The following is a 21,397-nucleotide window of genomic DNA, read 5'->3' as shown; positions in this document are numbered from 1 at the left end:
TAAGGGTTTAACGCGCCGACACCTTTTACGGCGCCGTTAAACCCTTCTCCTTCGCACACCTGTTAAGGTCTTCTTGTTTTTGGTGTTAAGCTCACACATTAGGCCCTCTCAGGCTGCTATTTTCCAGTGTATCATAACGGCTGGGCACCTATTTATTCATTGTGGTCCTACTCAATAATAAGTGCTTTTTTGTTAGGTAGATATTTTTTCCTGTTAATATCAAACTAAAGTGTATCGAAAATCTTAGTAAATGATTACAATCGGAAGTGTGGAATCTTTAAGAGAAACAGAGAAAAAATACATTCTGGAGCTCATGTGCTCCAAATGGGTAACTTGACGATGGGGAGCCGTTACGTGTTGACATACTGGCCAAATATATTACCAAATATTTCTCATTTGCACGGCGAGTGCAAAAGTGCAGGACAAAAGGCAGCGTATACCTGTACAACCATGCGGAGTGAGTAAACACTGCATCAGGTTATCTGCATGAGCCGTAGTAAGGATAGGTGTGTCCTGTACTGAAGTTGAGCTAGTTCCTTAATAATTTGGGTGAGTTCTTTATTTTTTGTTTTCTGTTCCCAATGCACATCTGGAAATCTGACATTTTGCCCATTTGCAGGCTGGCTTTTAGCTTTCAGAGTCTATGCAGCATCCATTGCAATACGTGTGAAAAATATATTTGGAACCAGTCATTCAATGCCCTTGAATTTTAACTGCTGAAATTCAACTAGTTATTCCCTTTTCTGCTGCTTTCGTCAGGTGTACGTTTCACGGGTATTGCCCAAAAATATCGAGGGCAGAAAGACCGAATCCCAAAAGACCGAATATGGGATGCCCAATTTGACCGCATATATATATAAGTGGGGGAGAGGGGTAATGTTAATAAAAAATGTGGAGGGGTAAGGGGTCTCCCCTCGCATATATATGCGGTCAAAGAGGGAGAAAAAAAAATTAGGTCTTTTTGGGATTCATTTTTTTATTTTCAGACAAATCACCCAAATTCAGTTTCATGTGTTTGTCAAGTGCATTTTTAACTTTAAATTCAAAATGACCAAGGATGTCTCATGAAGTCACAAGATTCTTTCTTCTTTTACCTATAGTTCTTTAGTGACAATCGTATTCAGTTTCTAATATGAATGCCTAGTCCGTGTTTAAAATTGTTTTGGATAGGGCAGGGTTTATCTTTTATGATGATCCCCTCAAGTTATAGAGAGGCAGGGAGGCTGTTCCAGAGGGAGGCCCCAGCCGAATGAAAGTGATCTACCACCAACTCATTGCTTGGAGAAGCGACTGACCCTGAGGGAGTTGGAGGCAGATAAGCAAAGAGCTCAAGAAGGAAGATATTTAGGAAGAGAGAGTTGGAGGTGTTGAGGCACCAGGCCCGAGAAGGCATTGCGGACAATGCATAGGTTTTTTTATTTAATCCTCCAATGTAGAGATTTCAGTCCTGGAGCGATACGATCCCTGGGCTTGAGGCGAAGGACAAGTCTCGCAATCCTGTTCTGGATGAGTTGCAGAGGGCAGAGATTAGAAGCAGGCAGATTTAGAAAGAGGCTGTTGCAATAGTCCAGCCTAGAGAGAACCTAAGCTCTAGAGACAGTGAGCTTTTGAGGGAAGGAGAGGAAAGGAAGAATATCTCTGAGGAGGTGCACTGGTAGTGTGACCTCTTAGAGACGTCAGAGATGCTAGGAAAGAAGGAAAGGGTAGAGTCAAAGATGACCCCGAGGTTTTCAAACTCAAAGGTGGGAGAAGGAAGAGGGCCTAGAGAGACCGGTCAAAGAGCGACAGGAAAGGAGGGAGCAGGTGTGCCGATGAGGAGAATCTCAGTCTTACTGGCATTAAGGCAGAGATCATTGGCAGCACACCACCCCTGGATAGCGGACAGACAGTCAGAGATGAGAGAAGGAGAAGCGGTGGTGGAAGGAGCCTGAAAATGAGCTGAGTGTCGTCCACATAGCACTGAAAGTTGGAGCAGAGAGCGGCAATGCAGTGGGCAAGAAGTGTCAGGTATTGGATGAACAGTCAGGGAAAGAGGTTAGACCCCTGGCGAACATCACAAGTAGAGATAGAGGAGAGCAAAGGCCCAGGTTGGACCTGGGAGGGTTAACCAGAGAGGGAAGAGGTCAGCCAAGCCAGGGCCTGATCGGTTATACCCAGGTTATCACAGAGACGGTTGAGCAGGATGGCATGGTTGACCATGTCAAAGGCAGAAGAGAGATCAAGTAAGATGAGGACACATGCAGTATTGGAGTCAAGGTTGGAGAGCAGGTCTTCACAGATGTTCAGGAAAGCAGTTTCCGTGCTTCTGGTAGCTCTGAAGCCAGACTGATTGTCATGGAGACAATGGGGAAGAAGATGTAAAAGGACTTGCTTTTTTCCTTCTGTCAGGTGTAGACTGACACCATATTGTCAAGGTCTTAAAACTAAATATGGAAGGAGCTTTATTGTGTTCAAAAGGAAGATCCCAGTGGCTCCGGGAAGAGTTTCTGGTCTTTATGCAGGGCCTTTCTTTGACTTAACTACTGGAACATTCAATTGACATAGGGATGGCTCTGGCATCTTATCCTTGAATGCAGTTGAGAAAAACAATTAACATCGGTGACACCTTGATAGGCGCAAGAGTGGAGCATGTGATTGCCCTCAGCGTTTAAGGAGTTATCACCCAATATTAATTATTAATGGATCTGTAGATTATTATGGAAAGAAAACAAAGATTTATAGTTAAATGTCCCACATTCGTTTTTCTTGTGGAAGTCAGTTTTCCCATTTTGAACTAAATAATTAATACATTCCTACAAATAGGAATTTGTGACTTGAGCAAATGTCAGGTTAAAATGTTTTATCACTTAATTGACATGCATCTGAAGTGCTATATTGTGCACATTTACTGCCAGATCAGTCTCATCAGAGTAGGTGCTTGTGTTTAAACGCAGAATGTCTTTTTCTAATATCAAGCTGAGGCAGGAACCTTGAAAGGTGACTTAGCTTAATTATTCATTTCCTTTTCTTTTTCCAGGAGTGAGGTGGATTTCCTGACCCAAATGGATGAAATGCTGGATACGCAGAGGGAAAGACATTTCAAAGAGCCCAAGACCTGCTCATGTTTGTACATCCTAGACTCGGTTGTTTCAGCACTTGCACGCCATTGGTTGGGAGTTGGAGATGTGGCTAAAACTATCTATTACCTTTTGGAGTCTGCAGCAGCAGCATTGTACCTATCCAATAACTACAAGGTACGTTTGCACTTCCTCTTGGCAGCACCTGATTCCTTTATTCTCATTGGTTCTTGTAACCATAAACATCCTCCTGTGTGACATGTCCTCCCTCAATGTGTACTTCTCAACTTCTTACCCTTAGTCTTCCAATCTCCTCAATAATCACACTGTGTGCTTGCCCTTTTCCATTTCTATACACCCTCAATTCCTCTGTGGATTCTTACTTACTTAATCTAACCAATAACTGTATGGCGACCCAACACTGCTTCACTTCCATTCATCTGGTTCTCCAGGCCTGCGTTGAAACTTCCTCAATATGTTCCTGGGGGATTTTCTGCATGAAGAGCTGCCACTATGAAACTCTTCGATGTTTATTTTTATATCTTGTGTTGCTCCTCTTCTTCTGTCCTCCTCCTCCTCCTGTGGAGCCATGTGACCTGGAATCAGTTGTACATCCTCTAGCGCATCTTGCAAGACATCTTCTGTAGTCAGATACTTATGATGTTGCCTGGCATCAGTTGTACAGCCACTAGCACATCCGGCAAGACATCTTTTCTAGTAAGATACTTATGATGTTGCCTGAAATCAGTTGTATAGTCTCTAGCACATCAGGAAAGACATCTTCTCTAGTCAGATATTTATGATGTTGCCTGGCATCAGTTGTACAGCCTCTAGCACATCCGGCAAGACATCTTCTCTAGTCAGATACTTATGATGTTGTCGGAAATCAGTTGTATAGTCTCTAGCACATCCGGCAAGACATCTTCTCTAGTCAGATACTTATGATGTTGCCTGGCATCAGTTGTACAGCATCTAGCACATCCAGCAAGACATCGTCTCTAGTCAGATACTTATGATGTTGCCTGGCATCAGTTGGAGTATCTGCTTTTTTAGTTGTCTGAGAGATGGCTAAATAATGCTGTAGGTGTGGTGTTTGCATTGATGTGAGTATACATTGCTTTCAGTTGCTGCTTTCTTCCTGTTGTGGTCCCTCACAAGGCCAATCATAGAGTTGCCAGATGCAAGGCAGTTCTGGGCTGCCAGTACATTTGGTCGTGCACGGAGGCCAAATAAGAAATTGGAGCACATTTACAAAGCATTTATTCCACACCTCCTGTCTTCCACCCTCCACTTACATCAATCAGGTGCCTTTCTGTACAGCGTATTTCTGCTGCACGCCACTGTATCCGACATTCACATACATGTGTATAAAATCGTCTTCTTTGGCGCAAAAAGCTGATTTCTGCACCCTTGCTCACATGTCCATGGGGGTCATTATGAGGTTGGGGGTAATGGAAAAACGATGCTGGTAAAGGATTACCGGCATCGCATACCGCTCCCGGCTATTCTGACCTAAGACCACGCTATTAGAGTCATCGTTATTAACGGTGCCTCTAATAGCAGCATGGGCCTGGGCACGCATCCCATTATACCGGCAATGCCGGCATGCCACTAATGGGAGCAAATCACAAGTCAGGCGGACAAGCAAATACTGGCATCATGATGGCGCTAATAGGGGATACCGGCATGCCGGTAATACCGGCATCGTGAACCAACCGTAAAATGCTATGTGCAGTGTTCCCAACTGCCACAGGTGCACACAATCAGCACAGGTGGAGGCAATGGAGTCTGGGCCAGCACAAAAGGAACACACCCACACACCACCCCCCTTCCCACACCAAGAGGATTTCAATAGTAGTAGCAATACTGGGGATGGAGGACATGCTTGCATTGCTACACCAGCAACAACAACAACATCAACAGCAGGCACCACAGAGGAGATGCAGGAGGAGAAGGAGGGTGAGACAGGCCCAGCATGCCCCACCAGTGCAGCCAGCGGTATCACACAGGCAGCCCCCAATCCCTCGCATCAGATCCAGTCCATTCAACCTAACCCCTGAGCAGATCCACACCCTGTACCGTCTGGACCGGGACACCATCACCACCATCGTGGACATGATACACGACGACATTGTCAGCCTCATCAAAATACGCACCGCCATACCCCCTCTACTGAAGATAGTGTCGGTGCTCCTCTTCCTTGCCACAGGCACCTACCAGTACACAGTGTGGCACATGCATGGCATATCACAACCCTTATTTTCTCGCATTCTGAACCAAGTGCTGGATGCCCTCCACAAGCACACAAGGGACTACATATCCCTACCACGGACTCCCCAGGAGATTTTTGATACAAAAGTTGGCTTCCATGCACTGGCAGGCATGCCAAATTGTATAGATGCCCTCGACTGCACCCACGTGGAGTTGGTGGTCCCGCATGCCATGGAGGTGGTGTACCGCAACCGCAAGCAATACCACTCCATCAGTGTGCAGATGGTATGTGACGCCAGCAAGATCATCACACATTGTTATCCCCAGTGCTCCAGATAAGATTTTGAGGTGGGAGTATTTTATGCATAATTTTTCAAATTAGAGCGTAAATGCAATTTCAAGAGAGTAAAAATTAGTTTTCTCCTCTGCAAGAGAGTAAAACTTATCCAACGCATACGTTATGGGTATGAACACATTTTAAAAGGGTGCGCGCTTTATTGTGTTGCTCGCTTAGCTGTCACAGATTTGATCTTTCAGTTGGAAATTCACCATCATGCATAAGAAGGCTATGCTGCTGACAAAAGAAATGCTACATTGCCATGTAGTGGTGGAAAGTATGTTTTTTTAATGGTCCGTATTTGCCATATTTACATGCGTAAAAGGGCAAGATACGCACGTTAACTGGTAGGCTGGTTATCCCCGATATCCAGGATCAACCCATGACTCTATGGTCCTGCGGAACTCCACGCTACCACGCTACATGGAGCGACATGCTGGACGACGTGCCTGGCTGCTTGGTAAGTTGCATGACAGGCACATGGCACTGAAATGGAGGGAGAGATGCACACACCACCATGGTGTCAATGTTGATGTGACAGCACAATGTGCACATCACTAAACACTGTGCCCCAAAGCATCCCAAACAGAACACGACACCCAAATACCATAGGAATGAAGTAAGGTCGACACCTATCACAATATGACAAAGAGTAAACCACACCACATCCCACAACACGTGCACCACTCAGCAGCGGACCTCACCCTCCGTAACATCATCCAGCAACATGCAGTGAATATGCACTATGTTGCTGTCTCCAGCAAATCACCACGCAGGACAAGCATCCATGGGAGTGCATTGAACAAAACCATCAAGGGAATCCACTGTCTGTCGCAGGGCCGCCACAACCACAGGAATGCAGCATGTCACCATGGGAAAAATCTGCGCTGAATGCCTAACATTGCAGAGCCTTCTGCCAACGCTCCCAGTCACAAAATCATACAGAACACAACACATCACAAATTAGACACAAACACAGCTGTATGCGTACACAATGTATGAGCAACAAGACGGTAGTGCACACCGTGTATCATCTTGAAGATGCAACCCACACCATTATTCCATGGCACAGGACACATTGAGGGCCTAAAAATGGCGTGCATACATACAAGTACATGTGCATGTGACCAACGATAATCTGCAGGCATGTGTGACTAGTACAGCTGTCCATCATGAATCGACTGCTATATACCTTTTTTTGCCTCCCATGCAGGTGACAGTGGCTATCCCTTGAAGCCGTGGCTCCTCACCCTTGTGCAAAACCCACAGAACAGGCATGAGGAGGACTACAATCGTTCCCACACCCGTACCCGTGTGGGCATTGAGCAGACCTTTGGCCTGTTGAAGGCACAGTTTCGCTGCCTTAGCCGGTCGGGTGGGGCACTTCTCTACAGGCATGAGAAGGTGGCCAAGATCATCATGGCATGTGTCATGCTGCACAACATGTGTATCCGACGGAACGTGCCCCTGACATTGAACTGCTACCACCTGGTGATGAAGAAGGGGATGAAGAAGATGTGGCTGCACATCATCGCAGTGCCGATGCACAGAGGGACGTGCTGTGCGTCAGTCAGTGATTGCACAATATTTCTGACACACATGGCTGCAGAGGGTGACATGATAGTTGGACAGAGGGCACTGGGTGTGGGAGTACATGTATACTATGCACTGTATATGAATAAATGACACATGCGCAATGATGAATGTCCACTCAAGTTATTTTTCACACAACGGGGGTATTGAAATGTCCAATGAAGATGAAAGTGCACTAACCCTCACCCTCCCCCCACAACTCCCCCACACACCCTCACCCCCTTACCCTCCCCCCACAACTCCCCCACACACCCTAACTACCCTCTCCCTCCCCCCACAACTATTCCACACACCCTGACCCCCCTCCGACTCCCCCCACAACTCCCCAACACATGTCCAAACAAGTGTCTATTGCCTTCATCAGGCTGGCCAGTCTACTTCCTGCCACTCCCTGCACCTGGTGGTAGCATGTCCGGGCGGCGCAGGGTGCGCGCCGACCTGCGTAGTGGGCTAGTCTGTGTGGAGCTCGAGGACGATGGGGTGGCCGTCTGCTCCATTTGGGGGGGCCGGACGCTCTGCCTCCATTGCATCAGCAATGCGGCTGAGGACCTGCCGGAGGGCTGATACCTCCTTGCACAGTCTACTTGTGCTATCGGCAATGATCTTGCCCAGAGAGGTGGTGTTTTCGTGCCACTCCTGCCTTGCTTGGGCATTGTCAGTTACGAATTGTCGCACCAGGGCAGTTAGCTCCTCCTGCCGCTGCACCCCCGCCGGTACACCTGTGGAGGGTGCTTGGGTGTCATGCACAATTTCTATTGGGTCCCCTATGGGACTCATGGCCCCTTGGTTGTACTCCACCCCCACACCCCCCCAACTGCTCTGGGGTGGTGCCGTGGTCGGAGTCTACTGATGTGAGTTGTGGGTTCTGTGTCGACGTCCCTTGGCGGCACCAGTGCCGTGGCATCCGGAGGTGATTTCCTCTGCGGTGTATGGCGAGGCTTGTGTTGGGCTTTGGAGGTGGAAGGCCTCTTGCCCTCTTCCGGGGTGTGGTCGGCTGTGGAGGTGAGTCCCGGGCGTCGCTGTCATGATCTGAGCCTGTTGGGTCGAAGAGAGGGACGGCATGAGTAGTTTGAGAAGCATCATGCATACATTTGTATTATTGCTCATCTACACAATAGAGGGTAGTAGGCAGTAGAGTTTGGATGATCACGTTGCTTGCTATATGGGTGGGTTATGCAGGCATCCGTCGGGGTCACTCAGTTGGGGCAGAAGTATGCTATGTGACATGCATATTAGTTGTGGCCTGCATGCAGTGTGACTTATGCCATTAACATCTTAGTGTCGTTTGTTTAAGGTATGGCATTGTCTTGCTGCAGGCATCTGCATGTGGCTGTGCTGCGTACAGCAACTAGGCTGGGAATGTGTGTGTATTGGGCCATGCCTTGCCTCTTTAGACAGACATATTGGTGGACTATCATCAGACTCTGCATTACAGTGTTTTCTTAGGACGCTCACCTCCTTCCGTCGATGAGGTGGTGCCACACTACATGTCTCCCACGCCTTCAATGGCCTCCATGCTGATCAGGCTGGCACATATGTCCTCCCACCGGGACAGCTTTATCGGAGAGCTTGCTCCTCCGCCAGTTGCCATGGCCTGGCTCCTGTTTGCCGAGAGGCTGTTGCGGACTCGCTGGCGCAAGTCATCCCACCTCTTCCTGCAGTCCTTAGTTGTGCAGGGGATGTTGCCAACCGCTCTGACTTTTTGTGCCACTAGTGCCCAGATCTCCTTTCTGATGACAGCCTCCCTCTTGAGGCTCTGGAAAAACACGACATCAGCATTCTCTGCCAGGGTCTCCGCCAGCATGGTGAACTCGTCTTGTTGAAGCGCTCCTTACACTGGCATGAGGCACCCTTTTTCACAGCCTTTGGCATTGTATTGTTGTTGTGGATTGAATTTGGCACACAGCAATATACTACAGGTCCTGGCTGCTGAGGTTGGCAATGGATTGTGTTTTTAAAGATGGCCGCCGTGCTCTTTCCCAATTCTGTGCGATGACGCTTCTTACGTTTCTGCTTATTTACGGTGACCATTATTAGCGGTGACCGCTGATAGCGGTCACCCCTAATAGCGGTGACCGCTAATTCCGCCTTGATTCATGCAGGTAGTGCAATCTGCACTTTACATGATGCCGCTAAGGGCCATTTTCGGGACTTTTGCAGCATGCCGGCAATGTCGTTACCGGCATGGCGCAAAGCTTGTACCCGCGAAGTCGTAATAGCCCTCTATTAGCGGGCTCTTAGCTACACAGACACGGTATTTGCTCCATGCCGGTAAGGACAGTTACTTACCTCCAAACTTGTAATGACCCCCCCATGCCTTGTGAAAGAATGGATACGAATCAAGAGAAAAGAAATTGACTGCATGGTCACACAATTATTAGGGGGTCGTTTCGAAGAATAAACCGCTCATGTTTTACATTATTTATTTATTTATTTATAAAGCGCTGAAAGCCCGCAGGCATCAGAGTGATACACAAAACAATATTTTACAGACAAAAAAACAAGACATGCATCTTCCACCTAAAAACAAACAGAACAGATACCAACATCCTGTGCCGTCTAAACATTCTTCACAAGGAATTACAAATCAGAGTTTTAACCCACTAGAAGGTTCAATGTCGATGATCCTCTAGGTAAAAATGTACACTTGCTGAGGAAGGATGCTGAGGATGGCAATGGATTGTGTTTTTAAAGATGGCCGCCGTGCTCTTTCCCATTCCTGTGCGATGACGCTACTTCCGGTTCTGCTTATTTACGGTGACCATTATTAGCGGTCACCGCTGATAGCGGTCATCGCTAATAATGGTCACCGTTAATTTACTTGTCCCACAGCTGACCAGAACACAATCCCTGTTTTCCTGGATGCACTATTCATTAATCCCAAGCCTACGCAGTATCTTCAAATCCAAAGCTCGAATCACACCGCGCCAATTCTTTGACGCCAACATTTTATTCATTGGGCACGTTGCTCAGTTCTTTCCCACCTCGCTTCTGTACATTCGTAATGATGACATTTCTGTCATCCATGATGAGGGCTTTCAGAGTCTTGTCCCCAAGAACTGGCATAGTCAGTTTCCTTGCTCGCAGGTTTTTTTGAATGGATGGGGGAATACACACCTTTTCACAGGAGGACCCAAAGCAGGTTGGCCAGACATTAGCTTCCTTACATCTGTTGGAGAAACTGGAGTAGAGCCTCTCAGCCGCAAATCCATTTCAGGGAGAGAGATGAGATGCTCAACCACTGGCGTATAGAAAATGTTAACTCTGTGGTCTGTGACGCTCAATCTGTTTTCTCCACTATTGGGGTCAATTGGCTACAGTCATTATGTAAACTTGTGTGCTGAAATATCCTAGGGGGAGTTATTGGGTTAGGTTGGCATTCATTATCAACCTTAATTATGTGGTAGTTCCCCTCACAGTTATCAAGATAATCCATCCACTTACAAAGGTCATCAAAGTTATTACACAGATTCAATTCTTTGATGATGTTACCTTTTACCAACCCCCATTTATCAGGGGGAATCTGTGTCTGTGGATTTCCTTCCAAGCTAGACAGGGATCCCGTAAAAGCGTCATGATACTTGGGATTCAGTTCAGACCCTGTTTCGTTGGGCAGGAGCATTATAGGTAGGGAAGACATGTCAGAACTCACTTGAAGGTGGGTCTGCACCATTTATATTGTCAATTGTTGATCCTGTGCCCATATCTTTGGCTAGCTCCTTATTTCTTTTATTGCTTTTATTCAGAATTGTGACGTCCCCAAAATCAGAGGCGAGGTACACCTTCTCCGAATCCAACCCTTTTTTTCTGGGCTTGCTCAGTACATGGGGCTACATTACAAGGTTGGCGGTCCTGTAATAACGATACCGCTAAGGCAATACCGGCATTGTTTACCGGACCGGGCGATCACAACCTGCAATGCTGGTCTTATCGGCATCGACTGGGACCAGCTGCGACCGTGCACCACCGTACCGCACTGTGCCGCAAGGAAGAGGATATTACGAGTCACACGGACAAGCACTTACCGGCATCCAGATGCGGGTAAGAAGGTTCATCATGATGCTGTTAACACTGCCATCACGGGACAGGCGTTAATGGCAATCTGCTGTGCTCAGACCTGCCACAGGGGCACACAATCAGCACAGGTGTAGGCAATGGAGTCTGGCCCAGCACAAAAGGTGCACACCCACACACCACACCCCTTCCAAGAACAAAATGATTCCACTTGCTGTTGCTATACAGGTACTGGAGGACAGGCCTGCTCTTCTACTCTTTGAACAGGCAGTACACCGGGGACTACAGATGAGACGCAGCAGGAGGAGGAGGAGGAGGAGGTGGAGGAGCAGGGTGAGACAGGCCCAGCAAATACCACCAGTGCAGCCAGTGGTTCCCCGCAGGCAGCCACCAATCCCTCGCATAAGGGACAGTCGATTCGACTTAACCCCTGCACAGATCCACACCCTGTACTACCTGTACAGGGACACCATCACCACCATTGCGGATCTCCTTCATGATGACCTGGTCAGCCTGATCAGCATCCGCAACGCCATCCCCCCTCTGCTGAAGGTAGTGTGTGTGCTCTATTTCCTGGCGACAGGCACCTACCAGCACACAGTGGGGCAGCTGCATGACATCTCACAGCCATTTTCTTCCGGTGTGCTGAACCAGGTGCTGGATGCACTCCTAAAACACGCAAGAGCCTACATATCCCTACCACGGACTGCACAGGAGGTGAATGACACCAAAATTGCATTCCATGCATTGGCAGGCATGCCTAATGTCATTGGTGCCCTCGACTGCACCCAAGTGGAGTTGGTAGTCCAGCATGCCGTGGAGGTGGTGTACTGCAATCAGAAGCAATACCACTCAATCAATGTCCAGATGGTGTGTAATGCAAGCAAGATGATAACACATTGCTGTGCCAGATACCCACAATCCACACATGATTCAATGGTTCTGCGGAACTCCACGCTCCCCCGCTACATAGAACGACATGCTGCACGAAGTGCCTGGTTGTTGGGTAAGTCTGACCACAGCTCCATGGTGTTAATTTGGGGAATGGGTGTCACTCATTTGGGGAGGGGGTGTCACATGCATATGCAACCTGTCTGCTTCCTGGGCCATTGGGTTGATTCGGGGGGAGGGGGAGTACCAGCCTGCCGTTAACACCCTGCATCAGTAAAGGGACGTATCCCTACACTGGTGGAGAGGCGTCCTGCATGCACTATCAAATACACACTTGATACACAACCAAACAGCACATGGCACACAGTCCCTGAGCCATGGCTACAGCACGGAAGCCACGACACCCCTGTGGGCCACCCAACAGATACCATGGACATCATGGCAGCACCAGAAGGATGCCAATACAATTCCCTCCCAATCCTGCAAGCACCATGTGTGCCCCTCAAACATGCACACAACGATGCACATGTCCCAAATTGTACCAACATCGATGCATGCAGGATGTAAGTTCTCCCATGACTGATGCCCTGCCTCTCCATCGTGTGTGTGTGTGTGTGTGTGTGTTTGTGTCTGTGTCGGTGGGGCTGATGGGCCATGTATTTGCTCCCATCTACTTACCATTTGGGGCACAACTTTGTACTTGGGATATCAGATGTGTGTGGTGACTACTGTATTGCGCAAAGGGTCACTTGTCATGATGCCTACCCCCGGGCATCAGGACCAAGGCCCTCAGCTCCGGGAGCAGGCATCCAGACATTTGTTTAAACCTCAGCAGCCCCGGCTAGGGGCTGTCTGGGTTCAGTCCTGGCGCCTCAGGCGCCAGGCTCATCATAGAAATCAGTCCTGGCGTCATAGGCGCCAGGCTCATAGACTTTACTTACCTGATGCAGACCATGCTGCAAAAGAGTCCAAGCCTACATGAGGCCTGGATGGGACTATTTTGTTACAGGGACTATTTTTTACTCGGGCGTGGCTCTAGGGAACTTCTTACCTGGAACTACTTTGGAGGCTATTTAAACCACACCCGAACAGCAACACATGCTTCGCGTTATTCTGCATCCAGCAGCGTGACGCTCACTGTGCCTGCAGCCAGCATCCAGTCTTCTGCCACGCCTGCGTGCCTGCAGCCAGCATCCAGTCTTCTGCCACGCCAGCCTCGAATCCGGAGCTCCTAGAATAAAGAAGAGGAAAAGGACAAGGTTAGAAAACAAACTTATTTCAAATTCCTCACCTAATTCCGGAACAATTTCAACTCCGGACCTGGAAAGTACATCAGTCCTGCACGCGTTGCTTCGCCAGCTCCAGCACAGCGCCATACTCACCAGTTCTCACTGCATCTTTCGATCCGGCACTGTCCATCATTTCTTCGCCTTAATCCGGCACCTAGGGGACACAAGAAAAAACAAGGTGAGCCAGGGGAATCAACAAATACAACCTCTTACCACCATAGACTTACCTGATTTACCACCGGCGGTATTATTCCATAACTCTCCACATTTTCATATGCTTCATCTGTAAAGAGGGAGAAAAACAACACGTTAACGCATGCAATAGTTACCGGACAGCGTTGGGTAACACAGACTCTTACCTGAACGCCAGCAGCAGCTACGAGACCTTCTTCTCACGAACTCAGTTGCAACTTAAGGGAGGAAGGGGACAAAAGTGAACATCGGGCACATTGAACTCTTTGAACTTGATACTTACCAATCCCGCCAGGGACTTCAGAGTCAATACATACCGGAACTCTCCCAAAGCCTTCAAACCAGTGAAGTAACTGGTATCTACGCGCCCCTGCAAGACACGCAGGATGGAGAGCTCATCTTTTACGAACATTAGGTGAGGTTACTAAGGGGATATCAGAGGTGATTAGTGGGGGAGAGCGAGAACAGTTGGGAGGCCATCACTAAAACCCACAGGTGGTTAATCCCTGTCTCCACTTGCATGAAAATACTTCTTCGGGTCCAGCAGACAAGACTAGGCGGGCCAGTCCAGACAGTCATCTCTGCACTACGCATCACGTTGAAGGAGACCGCAGCTGTCCGGGTCCGATTGACACCCCTGTGGGGTCCAGGTGAATGTAACATCACTCACCGCCATCGTCCGATGATGGGACTCCCGTCTCTGCATGGCCAACCCTTTCAGTTGCCTGCATATCCATAACAGAGCTACACGTCTCCTCCCACCAAGCCAACTTCATGGGTGAGGCAGGTCCGCCACCTGTTGCCTGCCCCTATCTGCGGTTGACGGACAGGATTGTTCTCACTCGCAGCCGCAGGTCATCCTATCTCTTCCGACAGTCCTTCACACTGCTTGGGTTTGCCCCCACGGGAGAAACCTTCTTGGCCACCTCTCCCTTATTCTTTTCAATGTCTACATTAGACGACTTCTTCAATCTCATGGTTTCCGCTACTATTCCTACGCAGACGCCCCCAGCTATAAGGGAAGATCTTCCATACTTCCAATTCAGATCCAACCTCATCCAATGGTTAAAGGAACATGATGCCTAGCCCTACCCTACTCTACTGACATCTTGGATCTTGTGTATATTTTGTTGACTTTGCTCTGCCTCATTTATGTGCCCCTCATGCACTCTTGTAAATTACTGTATATACATTTGTACTGCTTTGACAGTACACGCATACAGCATTGTAACCACAGCTGTACCTTTCCATGAATTATCTGTAACTGTATCTTAAGTTTAACAACCATCTTGATGCCTTCGCGCCCGAATACCCCTGGGTCTGGGCCGCAATATAAATAATAAAAACAAACAAACAAACAAACGCAGATCTTTGTCCGGCTTGACCTGACTCAGACTGAAACTGCTGTCCGTCTGCGGAAATGCTTGGAGGATCTGGGCAGCTGGATGTCATCCAACTGGCTGAAGCTCAATGCTGGCAAGACTGAGGTACTAGTTGTCAGTACATCCTCACCCCAGGGCTTCTGGACCTCTGACGACTGGCCACTTTCCCTAGGCTCTCTTCCCCACGCCAGAATCATCAGTCAGAAATCTAGGGGTTAGACTCTCTGCCTCCCTGGCCATGGAAGAACAGGTGGCGGCAGTATGCAAGGCTGGCCATTTCAAACTTCGGATCTTACGGAAGGTACTCCCTTTTATCCCTACAGCCTGCCAAGCCCCTGTGGTGGCTGCCTTGACATTGAGTAGCTTGGACTACTGTAACACACTTTATCTGGGCCAACCTCTTTATTTAACTAAAAGTCTGCAGCTCCTTCAAAATGCAGCTGCCAGATCTATCCTCCGCCCGTCCTTCGGCACTCATATGTCCCTGCGACAACTGCACTGGCTCCCTGTAGAGGCCTCTGTCATGTTTAAATCTATGTGTATGCTCCACCAAGCTTACTACGGTATTGGAGCTGTGTATCTTCAAGCCAAATTTGTGCACTACATCCCTCCCCGCCCCCTATGTTCTCAATCAGCCCTTCTTCTTGTGGTTCCCCAGCACAGGCTGGCTCGTTCAGGTGGTTGTGCTTTTTCTACTGTAGCCGCTAATGCCTGGAACAGACTTCTGCATGCTCTACGGAGCACTGCTGATCATTTCTGCTTTCGACGTAAATTGAAAACAGTATTATTCTAATGGCTCTCCTCCCTGTTCTGTTTCTGCTAGCTGCCTCTAGCGCCATGATGCCTTCAGCGTGCGTGCGCTCAATAAATTCTTATAACATAACACCTCCTCCCATATGTTTTTTTCCAAATTTGCGCTGCACAGTGCAGGTCTTTGCAAAACACAACCTCGGCATGCTCGACGAGTGTATCAGCGAGCATGTTCAGTTCGTCATCGCTGAACCTGGGTTTTCGCAGGCGAGGGGCACCTTTTCTGGTTGCCTTTGACATGATCTGGCAGGCAAGGTAGTGTGTTTTCTGAAACAGGTCCTGTCTGCAGTGGATGGCAATGGATTGTGTTTTCCAAGATGGCCACTGGTGCATTTCCCGTTCCGGCGCAATGACGTTGCTTCCGGTGGCTGTAATACCGTTAGCGGTATCGGTGTCAATGTTGCCGTTCTTAGCGGATTCAGCAATGCCAGTGGTGGTCTCTGCGCATTCAATGGTGCCGCTATCGGGGACGGTAAGGGCCTTACAGGCATGGAGGTGCTACTGTTACCAGGATGCCGGTGCGCGCGTGCATGCAGTCTCTTAATCAACCGTTGTTTACGGGGGCAGTGCAACATGGACACGCTAGTACCGGCATGCCTGTAATTGCGATTTCTTCCCGCCAGGCTTGTAATGAGGCCGATGATCTTCCAAAAGGCTCACCGTCCGGAAAGTCGCCCAAGAGGTAACCAATGTAGCGACTGGTAATTGGGTCCTGTTTCCACATGGGCTAACTGTCGCAGAAGAACAAGCAGGGTTTACTAAGGCCAGTCCCGAGGGGCTCGGAAACATACTGATCTTTTATCACCCCAACCCCTGCTCGCTTTATTAAGGCACCTTTGTTAGTGTTTTTCTTTCCCCAGGCATAGTGCGTGGAGAGTAACCCCCCGCCCTCCCTGGAACAGATCAGTGGGGGGGGCAAAAGCAGTAGCCCCTTGCTGTGGGGTGATTGGGCGGATATCACGCAAAAGGCACTCAGGACCGTTCACTAATGACAGGCCAGAAGCCAGTGGAGACTAAAACAGCCACAGCCAGTCCCGTGTGTCTGGAAACCCCAGTACCTGGAGCTCAGCGTGCCAAAAAGAAGGCTCAAGAGAGCTAAACAATCTAGAACAGTCAGGAAACTCACTGTGCCGTTCCGGCAGGGAGGAAGCATGTTGTAGAAGCTAGTTAGAGGGGTATAAGATGCAGTAGCATTCCTTTCTCTCCTTCTTGACTCGCTCTGCTTACCTCTCCTCACTCGCACTTGCCATGTTTCAGGAATTAGTGGAAAGGACATAGAGACGTCCCAGAAGTGTCAAGCGGCACCACTAGTGACCGATTCCGATACGGGTACATCAACCATACCAGTATGCCCATGCAAACTACCACAGACTATTCTATCTGGTCTGCTTTACGAATTCATCATTCTCGGAAAGGGTGAAAATCCAAATATGAATGTGTGCTATTCACATAAAGATGTAATCTAGCAAGCATGAGGGAGGAGAGAGTGTTTACAAAGATTGGGCAGACATAAAACAAATCTCTTGATACCATGACAGTCGTATGTCAGAACTGCTCTTGTTCAATTTTCAAGTTCCTTCTTTCCCTTGGGTGCTTAGCAGCCCCTGATTAATGCCCTAAGCTGTGCAGGTATGCTGCTTTGGGCCCTGCCACTTGTATAGCCTCCAGTGCAAGATGTCTGTTCCCTGCGAGCTGTATCCTGCCTCTGAACTGTGCAGTTAATGTTATGTTAGTGAGAGATGTCCCTGGCTTTAAGGTGGGCAGTCACACTACACTAGCTTTGGTGGTGAAAGTAGTTTGTTAGTGTCAGGGAAGCCTCTTCTACAATAGGACAGTGTTGTGCATTATGCTCTGACCATGTGAAAGATTTTGCGGAGAGAAGCTCTTTAGCTGCTCTGTTGGGCCAGTTTCTAATGGATACTAGCATATGTCCTCTGCAAATTCTTCATATTTGAAATATACAGCCACAAGAATTGGGCCTAAGAAACCAACATGCTGCTGGAAGGTCTCAGTCACACCTGTGCTGCCACATTGGTGCCTTGAAATACCCACCGGAAGTGTTGGCGCCCTTCATATAAATGGTACTGCTCGAATGAAGCCCAGTAGTTCCTTTTACAACACAACGGGTTGTGAGACTACAGACTGTGCTGGGAAACGTTGGCTCCAACAGTGAGGCAAGTTCCTAATTTGCATGATAAAGAAAACAGGCATGGTCATTTAACTGTTGGGCTCTAGACAAAGAGGTCCGTAAAGGTAGTGCTCTCCACTTGCATATCTTATAAGATAAATGATAAATGAGAATGGTGCTGCTTGAAAACATTAATATTGCTTCCACAAAGTCTTATTTTTATTTTTATTTCATTCGCACTGCACAGTTGTTATTCATAATATCACAAAGGGTCTACTTACTCACTTAGAAGTGATAGATTCTACAACCAATGCGTTTTTGTTCTTTAAAAGTAAGCTAAAACCAATTACTTATAAACTACAACTTGCCCACAATTCTATTACCTATAAACTACAACTTGCCGCAATTCTCTTATGACTTAATAAAAGGCTTTGTTATCTTGTCCGATTGTAAATAATGTATCAGGGATAATTAATTGGGATATGATTCCTTGTATTCGTTATGTCTGCACAATGCTATGAGATGAGGACTTGGTGGTCTTACTAACAAGTTTGTAGATGTTACAGGGCTGAGTACTTAATAAAAGAAAAAGGTTATTGATGCTTTTCAAGTGACTTCAACATGAAACCATTTAATTTTTTTGTTTTCTCTACTAATACTCTACTAATACTGACTCATACCTGACAATACTGGTTTATATTCCTCATGGTAGTAAACTGATTTCAAAATTACTTTTCCACTACCTCCCTTGCCAGTGAACACAGACAAGGGGTAGTCATTGCAGGGAATTCATTGTCTATGCAATAATACATCAATTGAGTCCATTAACCACTTTTTGCTTGTGAGTGATTATGTGCCCTGCATATGACATTTTTGACCTTGCTGCTCAGGATACTTAACTATAAAGAGTGTTATGTGGTTGCTCTATATATATTATGCTAGCACATGAACAGAGGGTATGTTGGAGCCCAAAGCATTTTCTTCCAACTACACTTGAGGTCAACAAAAGTATTGCTGCCTGTTAGCACTTTACCATGATGAGTTTAATTGAACAATTGGAACTTTACGAGAATTCAGTGATTATCTAGATGTGAAGTCAATTAAAGATTAATTATGCATTTTATCTGAGTATTTTTTGTACTAGTTCATCTAACTCAAACTCTAACCCTGAGTAAGTCCCAAAGATCTTATTGAGATTATGATACAGGGAAATAAGGAACACTGTTGGCCCCTTTGAACACGTCTCCAAATAGCTGGGTGTTATAGCTCAACAGCCTTCTTTAGGCAGGTTTGGGGTCGAGGGGGCAGATTACCTTTTACTGTTAGCTACCATTTCTGTGAATCATTTGTAGTCTATGCTCAGTAGCGAAATTGGCCTATATTGGATTTCATCCCAACCAAGAAGGATAACAAATGTAGTGCTTTTGATTTGATGGAGCTATTAATCTTTTGAGCTGTTGAATACAAATAGAAGTTTGAGAGCTAGGATTCTGTTGAATTCTTTGTAAAAGGAAGCTGGGGTACCATCCTGGCCCAGAGCCTTTTTAGGTTTATACTCTTAAGACGTTGGTAATTTCCCTTATACTGATAAGGCAGTCTAGGACCTTTTAAAATATAGGAGTTCATTGTTGAGCCTTGAAGTCTCTCAAGAAATGTGTAAATTAGTATTTTTGATTCATCAGGTGGTGATGAGGATAGTTTGTTGTAAAAATCCTTGTTCTCTGGAGATGTTTGGGGTATCCGTAAAAAAGCCCCTCTTGAGTTTTTAATACTAGCAATCATGTTGCATTATTTTCTATGTTTACAAGAGATAATACCAGCAATAATGTTGCATGATCTATTTAGGTTTACAAGAGTGTGGGAACCCATCTACTGAGAACTAACATGGTTGAAATACCATGATTGAAATAACCATTTCATAGAATGTATTCCATTCTATAGACTGTATTCCACTCACGAGAGTCTTGTCACAACCGTTGACTGCTGGCGGTTGTGGAAGAGGTGGAGGTTGGGCCGCCATTAGACCGTGCCGCCACGTATTCGCTACGTGCTGGCAGCGGTCTAGTGTTTTTTCCAAGATGGCCGCCGCCAGATAGTATTACTAGACGACATTACGGCGGCTCGGCGCGTTGCAACGAATTGTGTTTCCTCACCGTTGCTTGCGCTCCATACTGTCTTTCTCTGGGTGTTTTGTTCGCCTGTTGTTTTGCTTGATTATTTCCTTCTTCCTGCCCTTCCTTTTTTGTCAGTTTATCATTCTGTTTGCTTCTCGCTTGCCCTTTCCTCTGATATATTTTTGGATCCTGTTTTTTCCAGCCCTCATTTTTCTCTCAACCCTGCTTCTTAATTTTTTTCCCCGTTTTTGTCCTGCCCGAGTTACCCCTTGCCTTCACTCTGCTGCTCTCGGAGTATCCTGCAGTCTTTCTACGCTATATTCTTCGGGTCCTGAGCAGCCTGCTTCCTATCATCGAGTCATCATTCTCCTGCAGAGTCTTCAGCGACCAACTCCATTCCAACCAGGGTTTTTTTCTGTCAAAAGCTTTTTCCCCTGCTGGCTGTCACGGAGGGAGGTCACGGTGATTCCCAGTCTCTGGGTCACGGTGGCTTCTTTCCGAGGCAGACCTTATCTGCATGAAAAGAAAAAGGCTCTCTCCCAAAAACTTCGAAGAAGGAAGTCGGATTTACCCACGTCACCAGGTGAGGAGGAGGAGTTGGAGGGAAAGTCGGGGGAATTGCTACATTCTAGCCTTGAAGACGTTAATACTGAAGGTCAGCCATCTAGCATTGATAAGTCTACAACCACGTTTTAGCTCTTTGCACCCTTCACAGGGGAGAAATATCCATTTGCATATCAGTACAATTGCACCTACAAGGGCAGTCCAGCACGAAATACTAGGTGCTTTTCCTCTAAACATGACTACCATCACAAACCCCAGACAAATGTTTCAGCCTAGTTGGGCCTCATCAGTGAGGTGAAGCAGAGCCTGTCTAAGGCACAGTGAGCAAGGGACCATGTCTGGATTACCCTTAATAATTTAGGGTAAAACCCCCATGTTTTATAAAATGTATAAGAGAATGGGAGCCCCGCTACTGAGAATGAACATGACTCTTAGCTGTTCTATGGAATGTATTGCACTCAGTACTCGCAACCAACAATAGAACAGGTTGTTTCGCCATGTTCATTCCCAGTAGAGTGGCTCCCACACCTTTTCTAATTATGTTTTATGTTGTAGATAATTGACTAGCATGATGACATTTTTATTGGTACCTTGATAAATCTTTTCTAAGTTAAGAGAGCCCAGTTACTAGGTCATTCGCTAAAACGAGTCTTAATTCTGTGTTTCATATTAGGTTACATATTTGTTGTCTGATGAACAAATATACTCTCACTCGAATCTTTTAACCCCATTCTCTAGTTTGTTAATTTTCTTACAGAGAACATCATTTTCATGGGACATTAATGATTAGCATCTAATCAATGTTTGCAAGTTTAT

At 47.1% G+C, this 21,397-nt stretch overlaps 1 protein-coding gene across 1 annotated transcript in view; it reads left to right on the top strand.

The window, feature by feature from the left end:
* The window catches only part of ADCY10 (adenylate cyclase 10), a 1,140,628-nt gene that overhangs the window by 28,871 nt on the left and 1,090,360 nt on the right, over positions 1-21,397 (top strand). The window contains exon 2 of the mRNA XM_069614009.1: positions 3,017-3,233. Within this exon, the coding sequence (XP_069470110.1) occupies positions 3,017-3,233 (217 nt within the window). The remainder of the gene's footprint in view (positions 1-3,016; positions 3,234-21,397) is intronic.

Source organism: Ambystoma mexicanum, chromosome 9 (genome assembly GCF_040938575.1).
Source record: "Ambystoma mexicanum isolate Mex_15411 chromosome 9, UKY_AmexF1_1, whole genome shotgun sequence".
NCBI lineage: Eukaryota > Metazoa > Chordata > Amphibia > Caudata > Ambystomatidae > Ambystoma > Ambystoma mexicanum.
The sequence above is the reverse complement of the archived record's forward strand: the minus strand, read 5'-3'. Positions and strand labels throughout refer to the sequence as shown.